General features: G+C 41.7%; 1 protein-coding gene across 3 annotated transcripts; it reads right to left on the bottom strand.

Moving 5' to 3' along the window:
* Positions 1-2,581: 2,581 nt before the first annotated feature.
* csnk2a2b (casein kinase 2, alpha prime polypeptide b) lies at positions 2,582-15,146 on the bottom strand. 3 transcript variants are annotated; one of them, XM_058397293.1, is made up of 13 exons: positions 14,548-15,142; positions 14,154-14,359; positions 12,898-13,009; positions 12,348-12,449; positions 11,539-11,589; positions 9,293-9,352; positions 9,129-9,212; positions 7,866-7,976; positions 7,389-7,490; positions 6,788-6,888; positions 5,511-5,659; positions 3,519-3,599; positions 2,582-3,101 (listed from the first exon to the last, which is right to left on the bottom strand). In XM_058397293.1, the coding sequence occupies exons 2-12, from the start codon at positions 14,255-14,257 to the stop codon at positions 3,523-3,525; spliced, it is 1,053 nt and encodes a 350-aa protein (XP_058253276.1). In that variant the 5' UTR covers positions 14,258-14,359; positions 14,548-15,142; the 3' UTR covers positions 2,582-3,101; positions 3,519-3,522. The 3 variants fall into 3 exon arrangements, with proteins under 3 accessions (XP_058253276.1, XP_058253275.1, XP_058253278.1); XM_058397292.1 differs by having other exon boundaries at positions 14,154-15,142; XM_058397295.1 differs by lacking the exon at positions 11,539-11,589 and having other exon boundaries at positions 14,154-15,146.
* Between the last annotated feature and the right edge of the window lie 65 nt (positions 15,147-15,211).

Here is a 15,211-nt window from a genome sequence, read left to right as displayed (position 1 = left end):
AGCGTGAGTGATGTAGAGTGAGCGATGTGTGTGATGTAGCGTGAGCGATGTAGAGTGAGCGATGTGAGTGATGTAGAGTGAGCGATGTGAGTGTGATGTAGAGTGAGCGATGTGAGTGTGATGTAGAGTGAGCGGTGTGTGATGTAGCGTGAGTGATGTAGAGTGAGCGATGTGAGTGATGTAGAGTGAGCGATGTGAGTGATGTAGAGTGAGCGATGTGAGTGTGATGTAGAGTGAGCGATGTGAGTGTGATGTAGAGTGAGCGGTGTGTGATGTAGCGTGAGTGATGTAGAGTGAGCGATGTGAGTGATGTAGAGTGAGCGATGTGAGTGATGTAGAGTGAGCGATGTGAGTGTGATGTAGAGTGAGCGATGTGAGTGTGATGTAGAGTGAGCGGTGTGTGATGTAGCGTGAGTGATGTAGAGTGAGCGATGTGAGTGTGATGTAGAGTGAGCGATGTAGAGTGTGATGTAGAGTGAGTGATGTGTGTGTGATGTAGAGTGAACGATGTAGAGTGAGTGATGTGTGTGTGATGTAGAGTGAGTGATGTGTGTGTGATGTAGAGTGAACGGTGTAGAGTGAGCGATGTAGAGTGAGTGATGTGTGTGATATAGAGTGAACGATGTAGAGTGAGTGATGTAGAGTGAGTGATGTAGAGTGAGTGATGTGTGTGTGATGTAGAGTGAGTGATGTAGAGTGAGTGATGTGTGTGTGATGTAGAGTGAACGATGTAGAGTGAGTGATGTGTGTGTGATGTAGAGTGAGCGATGTAGAGTGAGCGATGTGAGTGATGTAGAGTGAGCGATGTGAGTGTGATGTAGAGTGAGCGATGTGAGTGTGATGTAGAGTGAGCGATGTGTGTGATGTAGCGTGAGTGATGTAGCGTGAGCGATGTGTGTGATGTAGAGTGAGCGATGTGTGTGATGTAGAGTGAGCGATGTGAGTGATGTAGAGTGAGCGATGTGTGATGTAGAGTGAGCGATGTGTGTGATGTAGAGTGAGCGATGTAGAGTGAGCGATGTGAGTGATGTAGAGTGAGCGATGTGTGTGATGTAGAGTGAGCGATGTAGAGTGAGCGATGTAGAGTGAGCGATGTAGAGTGAGCGATGTGAGTGATGTAGAGTGAGCGATGTAGAGTGAGCGATGTAGAGTGAGCGATGTAGAGTGAGTGATGTAGAGTGAGCGATGTAGAGTGAGTGATGTAGAGTGAGCGATGTAGAGTGAGTGATGTAGAGTGAGTGATGTAGAGTGAGCGATGCGTGTGTGATGTAGAGTGAGTGATGTAGAGTGAGCGATGTGAGTGATGTAGAGTGAGCGATGTAGAGTGAGTGATGTAGAGTGAGCGATGCGTGTGTGATGTAGAGTGAGCGATGTAGAGTGAGCGATGTGTGTGTGATGTAGAGTGAGCGATGTAGAGTGAGCGATGTAGATTGAGTGATGTAGAGTGAGCGATGCGTGTGTGATGTAGAGTGAGCGATGTAGAGTGAGCGATGTAGAGTGAGCGATGTGAGTGATGTAGAGTGAGCGATGTAGAGTGAGTGATGTAGAGTGAGCGATGCGTGTGTGATGTAGAGTGAGCGATGTAGAGTGAGCGATGTGTGTGTGATGTAGAGTGAGCGATGTAGAGTGAGCGATGTAGAGTGAGTGATGTAGAGTGAGCGATGCGTGTGTGATGTAGAGTGAGCGATGTAGAGTGAGCGATGTAGAGTGATGTAGAGTGAGCGATGTGAGTGTGATGTAGAGTGAGCGATGTGTGTGATGTAGAGTGAGCGATGTGTGTGATGTAGAGTGAGCGATGTGAGTGTGATGTAGAGTGAGCGATGTGTGTGTGATGTAGAGTGAGCGATGTGTGTGTGATGTAGAGTGAGCGATGTGTGTGTGATGTAGAGTGAGCGATGTGTGTGTGATGTAGAGTGAGCGATGTGTGTGTGATGTAGAGTGAGCGATGTGTGTGTGATGTAGAGTGAGCGATGTGTGTGTGATGTAGAGTGAGCGATGTGTGTGTGATGTAGAGTGAGCGATGTGAGTGTGATGTAGAGTGAGCGATGTGTGTGTGATGTAGAGTGAGCGATGTGAGTGTGATGTAGAGTGAGCGATGTGTGTGATGTAGAGTGAGCGATGTGTGTGTGATGTAGAGTGAGCGATGTGAGTGTGATGTAGAGTGAGCGATGTGTGTGTGATGTAGAGTGAGCGATGTGTGTGTGATGTAGAGTGAGCGATGTGTGTGTGATGTAGAGTGAGCGATGTGAGTGATGTAGAGTTATGGTGAGTGATTCAGTAACGCCGGTCAGAGTCAGATAATCTAATCTCACAAGTATGTTACTGCTGCTGGGAATTAATTCATTTAGGTAATTAAACCCTTGATGCTGGAACAGTGCAGTGGGAGTGTGTGTATTATTAACGACCAGGGGTTTGATTCTCAGCTCCAGGGGCAGAAAAGAGAGTCATGTTGGAGTAACAAAAACTCTGAGTTAATGCTACAAAACTCAATCACATACACATCGAATCAAATTCATCTCATCATTCATCCACCAATCCTAACCAACAACACACAATTAACACACACTCCACACAACACAGGTTAAATAAAAGTCATTTATTGTCATTAATACTTTTCTAGCTAGAGCAGAGAGAAATGAGGTCCAATATGCCACGTCTTCGGTGTGATGGTGCGCAAGACACCACACTGGGGTCTGAATACTGAACACACAGACAGACCGGTGAGGAGAACAGTGAGGGCAGGGTATCTGTGCTTCACTCTTCACGGCAAGGTAAACAAAGGCAGGGTCACGGTACGAGGGGTGGGGTGGGGGGTTCAGAGACTGGCCTTATTCCTCTAATAACTCTCCTCACCTATCAATAAAACAGGAGGCATCTTCAAGATCTCCGAACTAAAATGGCTTCAGAGCCTATGGAGGTACAGGGGACAGATCAACCTTCACTGATACGGAGAAGGACAACATTGCGTGTGTGTGTGTGTGTGTGTAAAAGGTGTAAACTGGTCAATACTGCTTTTGCCCATCTTCACTTGTACACATTGAGAGGTTTCTGCCACGAAGGGTAAACTGAGGTAACAAGTTATTTTTCAGCTTTCTGAAAGTCTGAAAGAGAAAAAAGAAAGGAGAATTTATCAAACGGAGGAAGAAATCTAACTCTAAAGATTAACTGGACATACAGATCTGCACCCTGTGCTCCAACCTCATATTAAAGAAAAGGAAAATCACATTTTGAGTCAAAACAATCAGCCAGAACATGTTTAGTGTCTAAAAAAAAAAATCAATCGCTGTTTCATATCAGCATAACATCCCAATTTCTCTTAACTCCAGTGTTGAGAGGCGGGGCCTAAAATAATAGGATAATAAAATATCTATAAGAAAATAATTCTTCATTTAAAATTGTAAATACACACTGCTATTTTTTTTTAAAAATATTTTACAAAATTTTTACAAAATCACATAAAATGATGTCATAAGAAGCATGTCTGTATTTATATATATATCTAAAAGGTAATGAGATACCTGTTCACCGAGCTGCATTGGATCCTTCTGATCCTACAGTGTTATTGGAGTTGGAAAGAGACTGCTCCTTCAGCACTGGGTCTAAAGGGGAAGCAGAACGGTAAGAATCAGAACTGAATTCGTTTTTTAGACTGTTATCTGCCCTTAGCTGTAAAACACAGAGCTATAGGTCCAGGCACATGTGGATGGAGTAAACAGGCAGACAGGAAATGGACAGTGTAAGGAGACTGGGACCTAAAGCTGATATTCTTTGGCAAAATAATATAGGAACAGATATATAGATCAATAGACAGAAATATCTGAAATATAGATACACTGATAATGAGATATTGATGATAATGTCGCAAACAGTGCAACCAAGATCACATCTTTATTCTTAAAGAATCTGTTATAATAATTACACACAGTACTACAATTCAGTGAGCGTATAAATTAACCCAAAAATTCATGTGATATTTTGGAGGAGCAATATTTATAATTTACCAGAGATTTGCTGCAGATCTGGGCCGAGACAGCGCAAAAATCACTGACTGATAATTACTGACTGTTATTACAAACAATATTCACAAACCATGCATAACATTATGACCACCTGTCTAGTATTGTGTTGGTCCCCCTATTGCTGCCAAAACAGCCCTGACCTGTCCTGTACTTTGTATTCTGACCCCTTTTATCAGAACCAGTATTAATCAGCAATCTGAGCAACAGTAGCTCGTCTGTTGGATCGCATCACACGGGCCAGCCTTCTCTCCCCACGTGCATCAATGAGCCGGTTCACCACTGTTCCTTCCTTGGACCACTTCTGATAGATACTGACCAATGCAGACCGGGAACACCCCACAAGAGCTGCGGTTTTGGAGATGCTCTGATCCAGTGGTCTAGCCATCACAATTTGGCCCTTCATCAAACTCGCCCAAATCCTTACACTTGTCCATTTTTCCTGCTTCTAACATCAACTTTGAGGACAAAATGTTGACTTGCTGCCTAATATATCCCACCCACTAACAGGGGCCATGATGAGGAGATACTCAGTCTGATTCACTTCACCGGTCACTGCTCACAATGTTATAGCTGACCGGTGTGTGTGGACTGTTACATTAATATACAGATGTCATGTTTGATAAAATAAAAAACGTTTCTAGCCTGAAGGAAGACGAGGTAGTTGCTTTTTTGCATCAGACTTACACTGGTTCTGTTTTGAGATTTAAAATGAGCTTTCTAATTGTTCTGTTTGCACAGTTCGTCATTATCTCACATTGAAACGAGCAAAATTTACAGCCGGAAATACAGCAAGTTTTATAAAGTCCTGATCAGAGCTGAGGAATTAATGACTGAACAAATTTTAACACTATACAGCGTCTGAAAAATCTCTTGGATGCTTAATTCAGCTGGTAGTCAGAAATGGCTGAAGCAAAAAAAAAAAAGATTCTTATAGATACAAATCTGATTAAAACACAGATAACATACGATATCACGGTCTGTCACTATGGCGTTACTGACATTCCATCTTTATTTATTTGGGACATTTTATGTTAGTGTTGTGTATTTATTTATTGTAAACAGTGATGTATGGTGGCATCTCAGGTAACGTACATGTGCTCTAGAGTCACACACACACACACACAGCATTCCTGTGTATATATTTTGGATCGGATGTCCATATTTCCATTTAAAGAAGTAGTTTTACATAAAGATTGCAATATCATATGTCTGGACCACGCATGTCTATATGCATCACTAATGAACTGATGTTGAATGAAACCTCACTGTCCTGACCGGATGACCTGTAACCATCAGCAGGTCAATTAAGCATCCAAGAGATTTTTCAGCTCATTCTCTTGTTAGTAGTAATTACACCAAAACATTCAAGCACCCAGTTACCCAAAACCTTTTGGACCTACACATACACCAGACGTCTGCTCATGGATTAGGAGGTGCTAACCCACAAATCTAATAGAAGCAAGAACACCCAGTTGAGGATGGAAAGCTCACAGAAGTAGGGGTGCTCCATGGCTTCGGTGGCAGTGAGTCTCTGCTGGTGGTCATAGCGCAGTAGTTTATCCAGCAGGTCCAGAGCTTCTGGACTCACCAGGTGCTGATTCTCCACCTGCACAAACTGCTCCCAGCACTTCCTCGACTGCCTGCAGCACAGACACAAGCAGAAGAACCGATCAGCACCTTACGCTCTACAGAACAGTCTTTCTACTGACTGTCCCTTAATGATTTAAACTAATCATACACCAGTAGGACACAACTCACAGATGGATGGATGGAAAGAAAGGTAATTATATGGATGGATAATTAGATGGATATTATATAGATAATTAGCGGGATGGATGGATGGACGGACGGATGGATGGACATAAGTAGATGGATAGATAGATAATTAGACTGATAGATAACACTATGAGACAAATTTTTACTTTTTCTTGTTCCTGGGAAATAAGTGTTATTTCCCCATTCTTTGTAACCCCAATAAAGAGAAAAAACCCATCGTAGCCATGAAAGTTTGGGTTAGTTTTGGGCAGTTTTTTTTTAGTAAAATGGGCTAATTTTGAGGTTTTCGTTCTCTTAAAAGCTCAAGGGGCTTAATAGCTATTTTTTATCATCATTTTCCATCAAGAGTAATTGAAAAATGTCATTTACTACCCAGGAACAAAAATTACATAGTGTAATTAGATGGATGGATAGATAATTAGATGAATAGATGGATGGATAGATGGACAGATGGATAGATAGATAATTACATGGAGGGATAGATAATTAGATGGATGGATGGGTAAATAGACAGATGGATGAATAATTAGATGGACAGATAGTGTTACAGAAGCTTTGTCAGTTACAAGATACATCCTGCACACACACAATAATACAGGATGTGATTAATGTTATTCAGAGTAATGAAGCACTCAAAATGATGCCAATAGATCTTTGCTTTTGTTCCTGAAACCTTCATCTTTTACTTTATACCACAGCAGTGCTGAATGATCAGACCTGATCAGAACGTCCTATATAAAATAACTGCAGTTTTATACTAATGTGCTTCTTCTAACACCTTTCTAATTATTTCTATAGTAAAGGGATCCTACCAGTCTAATGCTTACACTGTTCAGTCCAGCACCATAATTAAAAATAATTCCAATAACTGTTTACACAGCGGCCTGTAGACTGACACGCTGCACCAATCAGCGTCTTCCTCTGAGCCTGTGGCAATAACACACAGCCTTAAACCTGACGGTGTAGCTCAAGCGCCTCCTGTTGGTACTCACTGTCCAAGCAGGTCTTTAAAGCGTGGGTCCAGTTCAATGTGGTATTTACGCAGGTAGCTGAAGAGCTCGTCGGTTCCGAGAACTTTAGCGATCCGCACCAACTGCAAAAATATATATATATATATATTTACCCAATGCTGACCATGCCTTCAACAACTGGAATACAGACGTTATTATGAATCACAGGTGAAGAGGTTTGTACAGTTACAGTCCATGTAGTAATGGAACATATCGAGAAAGTCCTGTTCAATTTCTGATCATAATTAATTTGTTGTAGTGAAAAAGTGAAGCTTTTATTATTACTCATACTTCATATTAACTTAAAGCGAGAATATCAGATGAGAAGAGATGACAAAACAAGGGCGCAAATAGTATCAATTAAACTCGGTCAATTATATAAGCATGATTATCAATAATACTCAATAATACTCAGGATTTCTCAAGTAGCTCAAATTTATTTCTCTGTTTAAATCCTGCTTTCTACAATAAAAGGATCAGCTGAGTATCATTTTGTCCAGCATTATGAGAACTGATAACTAACACTTTCATTTATTCAGATGTTCTTTTGTGACAGCTTGCCGATTTTTTTCCCCCGCCTCACCTGGTCGTAGTTGTCCTGGCCGTGGAAGAAAGGCTCTTTCCTGAAAATCATACTGGCCAGCATGCAGCCCAGACTCCACATGTCCAGACTGTAGTCATACATCTGTACACAAAAACACAGAAAGGCCATAAATGAAGATGTTCGTCACAGCTGTAAAGACCAACAGCTCACCTGTGTGTGTGTGTGTGTGTGTGTGTGTGTGAGACAGGTGATGATAACACACTCACACTGCACTACAACAACTATTAACACTATTTTCTAGACTCATAACCTTCTTCATATTTATTATCTACCACCAGTTTGTACATGTGTACTGTACTGTAATGTAAATACTGATCTAAATATGATTAAATACATCTGCACTACTACCTTTAATTTAACTTAGAAATTTATTCTATATTAAGGGTCTCTCTTCTTTGTCTTATATTTTTGTGTATATATGTGTGTAGACATAAAAGAATTGAGTTACTGTCTTACCTGGTAATCCACGAGCAGCTCAGGACCCTTGAAATAGCGAGACGCTACTCGGACATTGTACTCCTGCGCAGGGTGATAGAACTCAGCCAGACCCCAATCGATCAGCCTCAGCTACACACACACACACACACACACACACACACACACACACACACACACACACGAGTCATCACACTACCACCTGGTGGCTGATCACTGCCATGATATTAAATCAATAACCTGATATTGGATGGGAAATGAATTAGATACCGCAGAAGGAATGAAACTAAAGATAAAATCGAGCAGAAATACAGATGTGTACAGATGTACAGTAAAGGCGGTCTCATCCATTTCTGGGAATGCATCGATTAACGTAACTAAAACAGACGCTCTGGAATGAGGGAATAAAAATTTCAACATCAAGAAATGGAAAAGTTCTAGGAGGCGGCGGTGCTTCCTGACTTCGTTTGCATGTACACAAACAGCCATATGAGGGATAGCTAAAAATAAACACGAGTAGGAGAGGTGTTATATATCCTATAGGAGAGACGGACAGGAAGGTCCAGTGGTATTTAGATGGTCAAGCAAAACAGCATACTCTACAAATAATACTCTATGAATAATGAGTGTGGGAGCTGTAAACATGGACGTATACTGTAACTATCACTTTAATTTTTGATAGACTTCATTTATCAATTATTTATGTTTGACCCAATAAGGATTGTACTGACTGTTTTGTGAACTGGTCTTAAATTTCCTTATTTTGTCTATTTTCACTGTTCTGTACAGCTAATTCAATTTTATTTTATACTATTTTTCTTGTGTGTGTGTGTGTGTGTGTGTGTGTCTGTCTGTCTATCTATCTTGTGTGTGTGTCTGTCTATCTTGTCTGTGCGTGTCTTTGTTTATCTATGTGTCAAAGCTTTCTTTTCCTGAACTTTCCACTGAAGGTGTGAGACGACGTTGGTGCTTGAACCCCTAAACATAACACCGTATATTTATAGAGAACAGGGAGATGTGATTTCCGCCACTGTAACTAAATATTATTTGCTAATCTCGTGCCTGGGGTAGTATACGCTACTGCTATAGATAGAAACTATGCTTCAGATAAACAATATCTTCACTGCCACATGGCTCAGCCATTCAGATTTTTGAAATGAAACGAAACTATGTTTAAGTTAGATGCCTAAACATTTAAAGCGAACATCCAGCACCTTTAACCTGAACCGTACAAAACATTTGTGTTTGTGTTCAGACCAAATGTGAGAAAAGTGTAGAACGAACCTTCCTCAGCTGATGATCGATCATGACGTTGTGGGGCTTGACGTCACGGTGCATGATGCCCATACTGTGGCAGTAGTTCAGGGCCTACAAACACACACACACACACATTAATACAGCAGCAGCAGCGATCAGGACAAAAAGCCATACCAGCTAACGTTTCTTACCTTTAGTAGTTCGTACATGTAATAGCGGATATCGAAATCTGTTAACTTCTGGTACAGCTCCTACACAGAGACAAAGGACCAAGACTTTACCAAGACTCTCAAAGAATATTCTGCTAATGTCAAATAAAGTCTACAAGTGACTGCTTTATGTTTTATAACCATAAACAGCTTAATACTCCAACTGTTCTGTATATACACTACATAGCCAAAAGTATTGGGACATCTGCCTTTACATGCACATGAATGTAATATGGAGTTGTCCCGCCCTTTGCAGCTATAACAGCTTCAACTCTTCTGGGAAGGCTTTCCACAAGGTTTAGGAGTGTGTTTATGGGAATTTTTGACCATTCCTCTAGAAGAGCATTTGTGAGGTCAGGCACTGACACTAAACGCTTAAAAAGAGTGGATGATAGATTTTGAGTGTTATATTAAACATTCAGCTAAAATTTGTGCTGATGCTGAGAGAGAATCAGAGAGAGCTGAGAATGATCTGGGCGTGGCCTAATATTCTAATGAGCAAGCTTGATTGACATCCATCTTTCTTAAACACATATACACTGATCAGCCATAACATTATGACCACCTGCCTAATATTGTGTTGGTCCCACTTTTGCTGCCAAAACAGCCCTGACCCTTCAAGGCATGGACTGTGGTATCTGGCACCAAGATGTTAGCAGCAGGGACACCATGGCTGCCACCTCACAAGTTACAGGACGTAAAGGACACTTTTGATAGTTACTGACCACTGCAGACAAGGAAACAGCCTTTTTTATTTGTCACATATACATTACAGCACAGTGAAATTCTTTCTTCACATATACCATCCTTGGAGGTTGGGGTCAGAGCGCAGGGTCAGCCATGATACAGCGCCCCTGGAGCAGAGAGGGTTAAGGGCCTTGCTCAAGGGCCCAACAGTGGCAACTTGGCGGTGCTGGGGCTTGAACCCCTGATCTTCTGGTCAACGACCCAGAGCCTTAACCACCTGAGCCACCACTGCCCAAGGAACACCCCACAAGAGCTGCAGTTTCAGAGATGCTCTAATCCAGTGGTCTAGCCATCACAATTTGGCCCTTTTGGTCAAACTCACTCAAATCCTTACACTTGTTCATTTTTCCTGCTTCTAACATCAACTTTGAGGACAAAATGTTCACCTGCTGCTTAATACACTACTCACAAAAAGTTAAGGATATTTGGCTTTCGGGTGAAATTCATGATTCACGTTGAGCAGAAATGATGGCCGCCAACGATGTTGGGGACGTCAAGGAGAGCGCTATGCATCAGCCACTGTTGTGGTGGTGTTACAGTCTGGGCAGGTGTGTCCACTCAATACAGAACTGCCCTACATCTTGTGAATGGTACAGTGACAAGCCAATACTACCTGAATAACATCATTAATCCAGTCATTGTGCCCCTGCATGAACAACACAGGCCTAATTTCATCTTCATGGACGACAATGCTCCAGCTCATCGAGGTCGCATCATTAGGGAACGGCTGCTGGAGGCTGGGGTACCTCAAATGGAGTGGCCTGCACTTTCTCCAGACCCGAATCCCATAGAAAACCTCTGGGATCAGCCGAGTCGCCGTGTAGAGGCTCGTAACCCCGCACCCCAGAACCTCAATGACCTGAGGGCCGCCCTTCAAGAAGAGTGGAATGCCATGCCTCAGCAGACAATAAGTCGACTCGTGACCAGCATGAGACGTCGTGGTCAAGCTGTAATTGATGGTCAAGGGCACATGACAGATTGAGACATTGAGATTTTTTGTTGTGGTATACCCACCACTGTTGTTGGCTTTTGTTTCAATAAATTGTTTGAGATGAGGAAATCACCATTGCAGCTTCTACTTAAATGCCCTACTTTCATGATATAATATCACTGTAGTGTGAACTTTTTACATTTTCCATAAATTTCACCCAAAAGCCAAATATCCTTAACTTTTTGTGAGTAGTGTATATCCCACCCACTAACAGGTGCCATGATGAGGAGATCAGTCTTATTCACTTCACCGGTCACTGCTCAGAGTGTTCTAGCTGATCGGTGTAGATTCCATTCTGTTATCATTACACAAATCTGTCCACCCAAAATCTGCTTTTCTCCAAAAACATCTACATCCACACCAAAATTAAGTGTTTTTCCATTAAAAAGAATGAAAAGTCCAGGAGGTGTAGCTGGCCCAGATCCTGGACCTGATCTCCTCTAACCCCTAAACCACACAACGCTGTCCATAATGAAACAGAAGTGTCTACCTTGAAATCAGTGTTATTGATGCACTCGAAGACAAGAGCAGGAGTTCGAGACTGCAGGGAGAGAGCCAGAGAAAAGAAAAGAGAAGAAGTGTCAGAAATTAATCAACAGGAACTAAAGTTACAAACACAAAACACATTATAAGACAACAGCTAAAAGTGCAGGATCAGGAGAGCAATCATAAGATGACCGGAAGCATCATTTCTGGGGAAAAATGACTGTGAAAGATTGTGTGGATTTACTCTAAAGGAGAGGGTTGATGCAGCAGTTAGACACCAGCAGAAATGAGCAGCACTCACTCAGACTTACCAAGAAACGAAACAAGAAACGAGCCAACAAACTAACGGGAAATGCAATTATTTGCAGTTTTGGGGAACTGAAGAAACCACATAAAGCATTTGATTCAGTAGTTTGGATTTGTCAGTGTACAACATGGGGCTTAATTTGCATAGAACTGAGAAAAGGTCACTTTCTAATGTAACTGCTAAAGTACTGGGTGAACTGGAAGACCAACATATCATCTTTTATGGACCTTTAAACTTGAACAAATTCTGCTTTTTAAATCAACTTTCCTGCAGAACTACACTACATTGCCAAACCTATTGGGACATCTGCCTTTACATGGACATGAATATAATATGGAGTTGTCCCACCCAACTCCTGAACTCAATGATTTGGAGGGGTGTCCCAAAACTTTTGGCACTATAGTGTATATAAATCAATCAATTTTGACATGTACCTTTTTAATATTTTTTTAAAATATTAGGATCACGTTCCTGATGCTCTCTAACATGTCCACTTTCTGACATACCACAGGGTCCTTTACGGTGTCCACAAGCCGGATGATGTTTGTTCCTCCTCTCAGGTTCTCCAGGATTTTGATTTCTCGCTTGATCTTTTTCTTCTTGACGGGCTGCAATAAAAAATATCAAGATACTGAAAACAAGATGCTAACATGCACAACATCTACACCATCAAACTTTCTACCTCCTTTATGGGTCTTAATAAAAATTATAACTAGAATTATAATACTAAACTATGTTTTGTGGATGAAAGTGATTCCAGCTTCAAGATAGAAGTTCAGAAACTCTCAGAAACTCCAGCTGTAAAGTGGTAACATTAGAACTGTCAGACTCCTAGGGATAACCAAGTACAAAAAAATTCATGTACCAAATATCTCTCAGTCTAAATGTAGTCGATGTAATCAGAAAAACCTGCAAGCTGGTCATTTTTGGTTCATTTGTTCCTGGAGCATTATGAAGCTTTCTGAAAACTTGGGCACGGTCAGTTTGTTCCAGGCTTTGATGTAAAAATGATGAACGTTATGTCTACGTCACGCAGGTCTTCAAGTGTGAACTCACCTTCAGGATCTTCACCACCACTTTTTCGCTGTTGTTGACATTAACAGCCTCGAACACCTCGCTGTACTTCCCCCGGCCCAGCTTCCGCACCAGCTGATAGTCCTCCTGATTACTGCGAGCGAGAGAGAGAGCAAGAGAGAGAGAGAGGAGAAGGTTAAACAGACAACAACCTGCTTTCTACAAAACATCTCTAAAACATATCTTGATTTGGAAGGAAAGAAACAGAAATCCGGGTTACTCCAAATGATTAGAAAGGATGTTGGTTGGTTGGAACTGAATTTAACAGACTCAAAGGTTTCCAAGACGAACAATAAATCCGGTTACTTGTGCTGTCCTTAAAGCGTTGTATGATAACAAAACGTCTTTCACAGACATTTTCACTATGATTTCCTGCTGATGGTGTCACTTATCTCTTGCTTCATCTCTATCTGAAGAGATAGAGCTAATGTTAGAGCTAATGCGCGATGCAGCGGCGCTTTAGTCCGTCAAGCTCTTTCACCTCTACATCTGTACACTCCGATAAAACCGTTCAGCATCCAAAACGTCAACGTTCTCGCTTGTTCCTCATAAATACTAACCGAGCCACTGAGAAATGCAGCTGTAGTTCTTTTGATGAGGGAGGGAAGAATCTATCCATCCTGTTTGTGTTTGCTGATATGTTTTTAAACTCGACTGAAACTATGCTACACACAGTACCTCTTTGGCACGATGGCATCTTCTCTCAGAAATTAGAAAAATACAGCTAATTAGCAGCAGAATCACGAAACACATCCTAAATATTATAATATAAAAACATTTAATATGTTTGAGGGTGGAGTTTTGCTTTAATGGATGGATTATAAAGATGTGTGGCTGTAGTCTATGTTAATGAAACTGAGGAAGAGCACTTAGAGCTTGATTATGGGACAGACGAGTAAAAAAACAAACAAAAAAAACACCTCTCTTTCATTTTGTCTAACGAAGTCAAAGCCTTTCTGATGCTCTAACTCATTCACTCTACTTTTGATTCTGGAGAATGAATGGCCCGAATTTCTGCTTGGTGGTACTGATATTTTAGTGAAGAAGAAACAGCAGTGAACGCAGTCATCTGTCAAATTATCACTGATCAGATCTGTTAAACGAACCTGCTGTGTCCAAGTTAGAGGCCATGTTAATTAACAGAGAGAGAGAGAGAGAGAGAGAACCACAGACAGACAGAGAGCTACAGAGAGAGAGAGACAGAGAGACACACAGAGAGAGATTAGTTCCATCCTCACCTCCAGTTTGGAACATGAGCTTCATAGTCCCAGTACTCTCTGCTCTTCAGAGTGTTCACATCAGCATAGACCCGAGCTGTGCTCCCGGCCACTGGGCCCGGCATGGTGACCAAAAGAGGCGATTATCAGTTAGAGCAGATATCCACACGGCTCTGGAGAACTCAGCTCAGGGTTTTCATCGCTTTTTCTGGCTTCCCTGAGTCTCTCTGTGTGTGTGAAACCTAATGCTTTAACTAATTTCTGATTTCTTTAAATGAAAAAAAGCAACAGAAAAAAGCAGGCAATATGTGTAGAAATAAACGATCGGGGGTTAAATCATTAATACAAGCATGCAGAAGATGGAGAAAATTGCACGTGTTGACTTTTTCGGTTTATTGTATTAAACGTTACTCACACAAATGAAGAAGAAAACCACCCGCGTTTTGTTTCGTATCGCACCAACGAAGAAGAAACCGCTCGGGTGTGTTTTGTTTTTTTTTTTTTAAGGAACGCAAAGTTACAATTTATAAATTCTCGGGTAATTTATTTAGCTGGATTACATCGTCGTTTTGTTTGACGTGAGGGGAAAAACAAACACTAAGCTTATATCGTTTGTGTGTAATGTTTACATTCGTTTTGCAGCTTGTTTACATTGGCTGGCTAACAGCTACAAAGCTAACTGCGAAGGACGACAACCGGAACACGGCCAAAGTAACAGAGTTGTCTCGCGCAAAACAAGTCCCCTGTTTCGGAATAACTGAAGCGGTCCATCGGCTAAAAGGGAAAAGGGGGGTACGATAGAAACCGATAGCGTTAGTTAGCCTACTGACTCACACTACACGGAGGAAAATGGCTTTCCAAAAAGTTGTTAGGGACGCAGCTGTGGCACAGCTCTGAAATCCCGCCCCGAGCTGCCCCCTATAGAGAGAGATTTTGGAGGGATTTGTAGAAAGCGCCCCCCAACCCGCCTGTACCATACAGATACGGTATATATGGGAACATAGGGAAACAACTTGCAATACGGCGACCCGGAAGGAGACTGTAAATTTCAGGGGTTGGGTACCCGGAAGTGGTCGAGG

This window comes from Hemibagrus wyckioides, linkage group LG08 (assembly GCF_019097595.1).
Source record: "Hemibagrus wyckioides isolate EC202008001 linkage group LG08, SWU_Hwy_1.0, whole genome shotgun sequence".
In the NCBI taxonomy this organism is placed as follows: domain Eukaryota; kingdom Metazoa; phylum Chordata; class Actinopteri; order Siluriformes; family Bagridae; genus Hemibagrus; species Hemibagrus wyckioides.
This window is presented reverse-complemented; position numbering and strand designations above follow the sequence as displayed.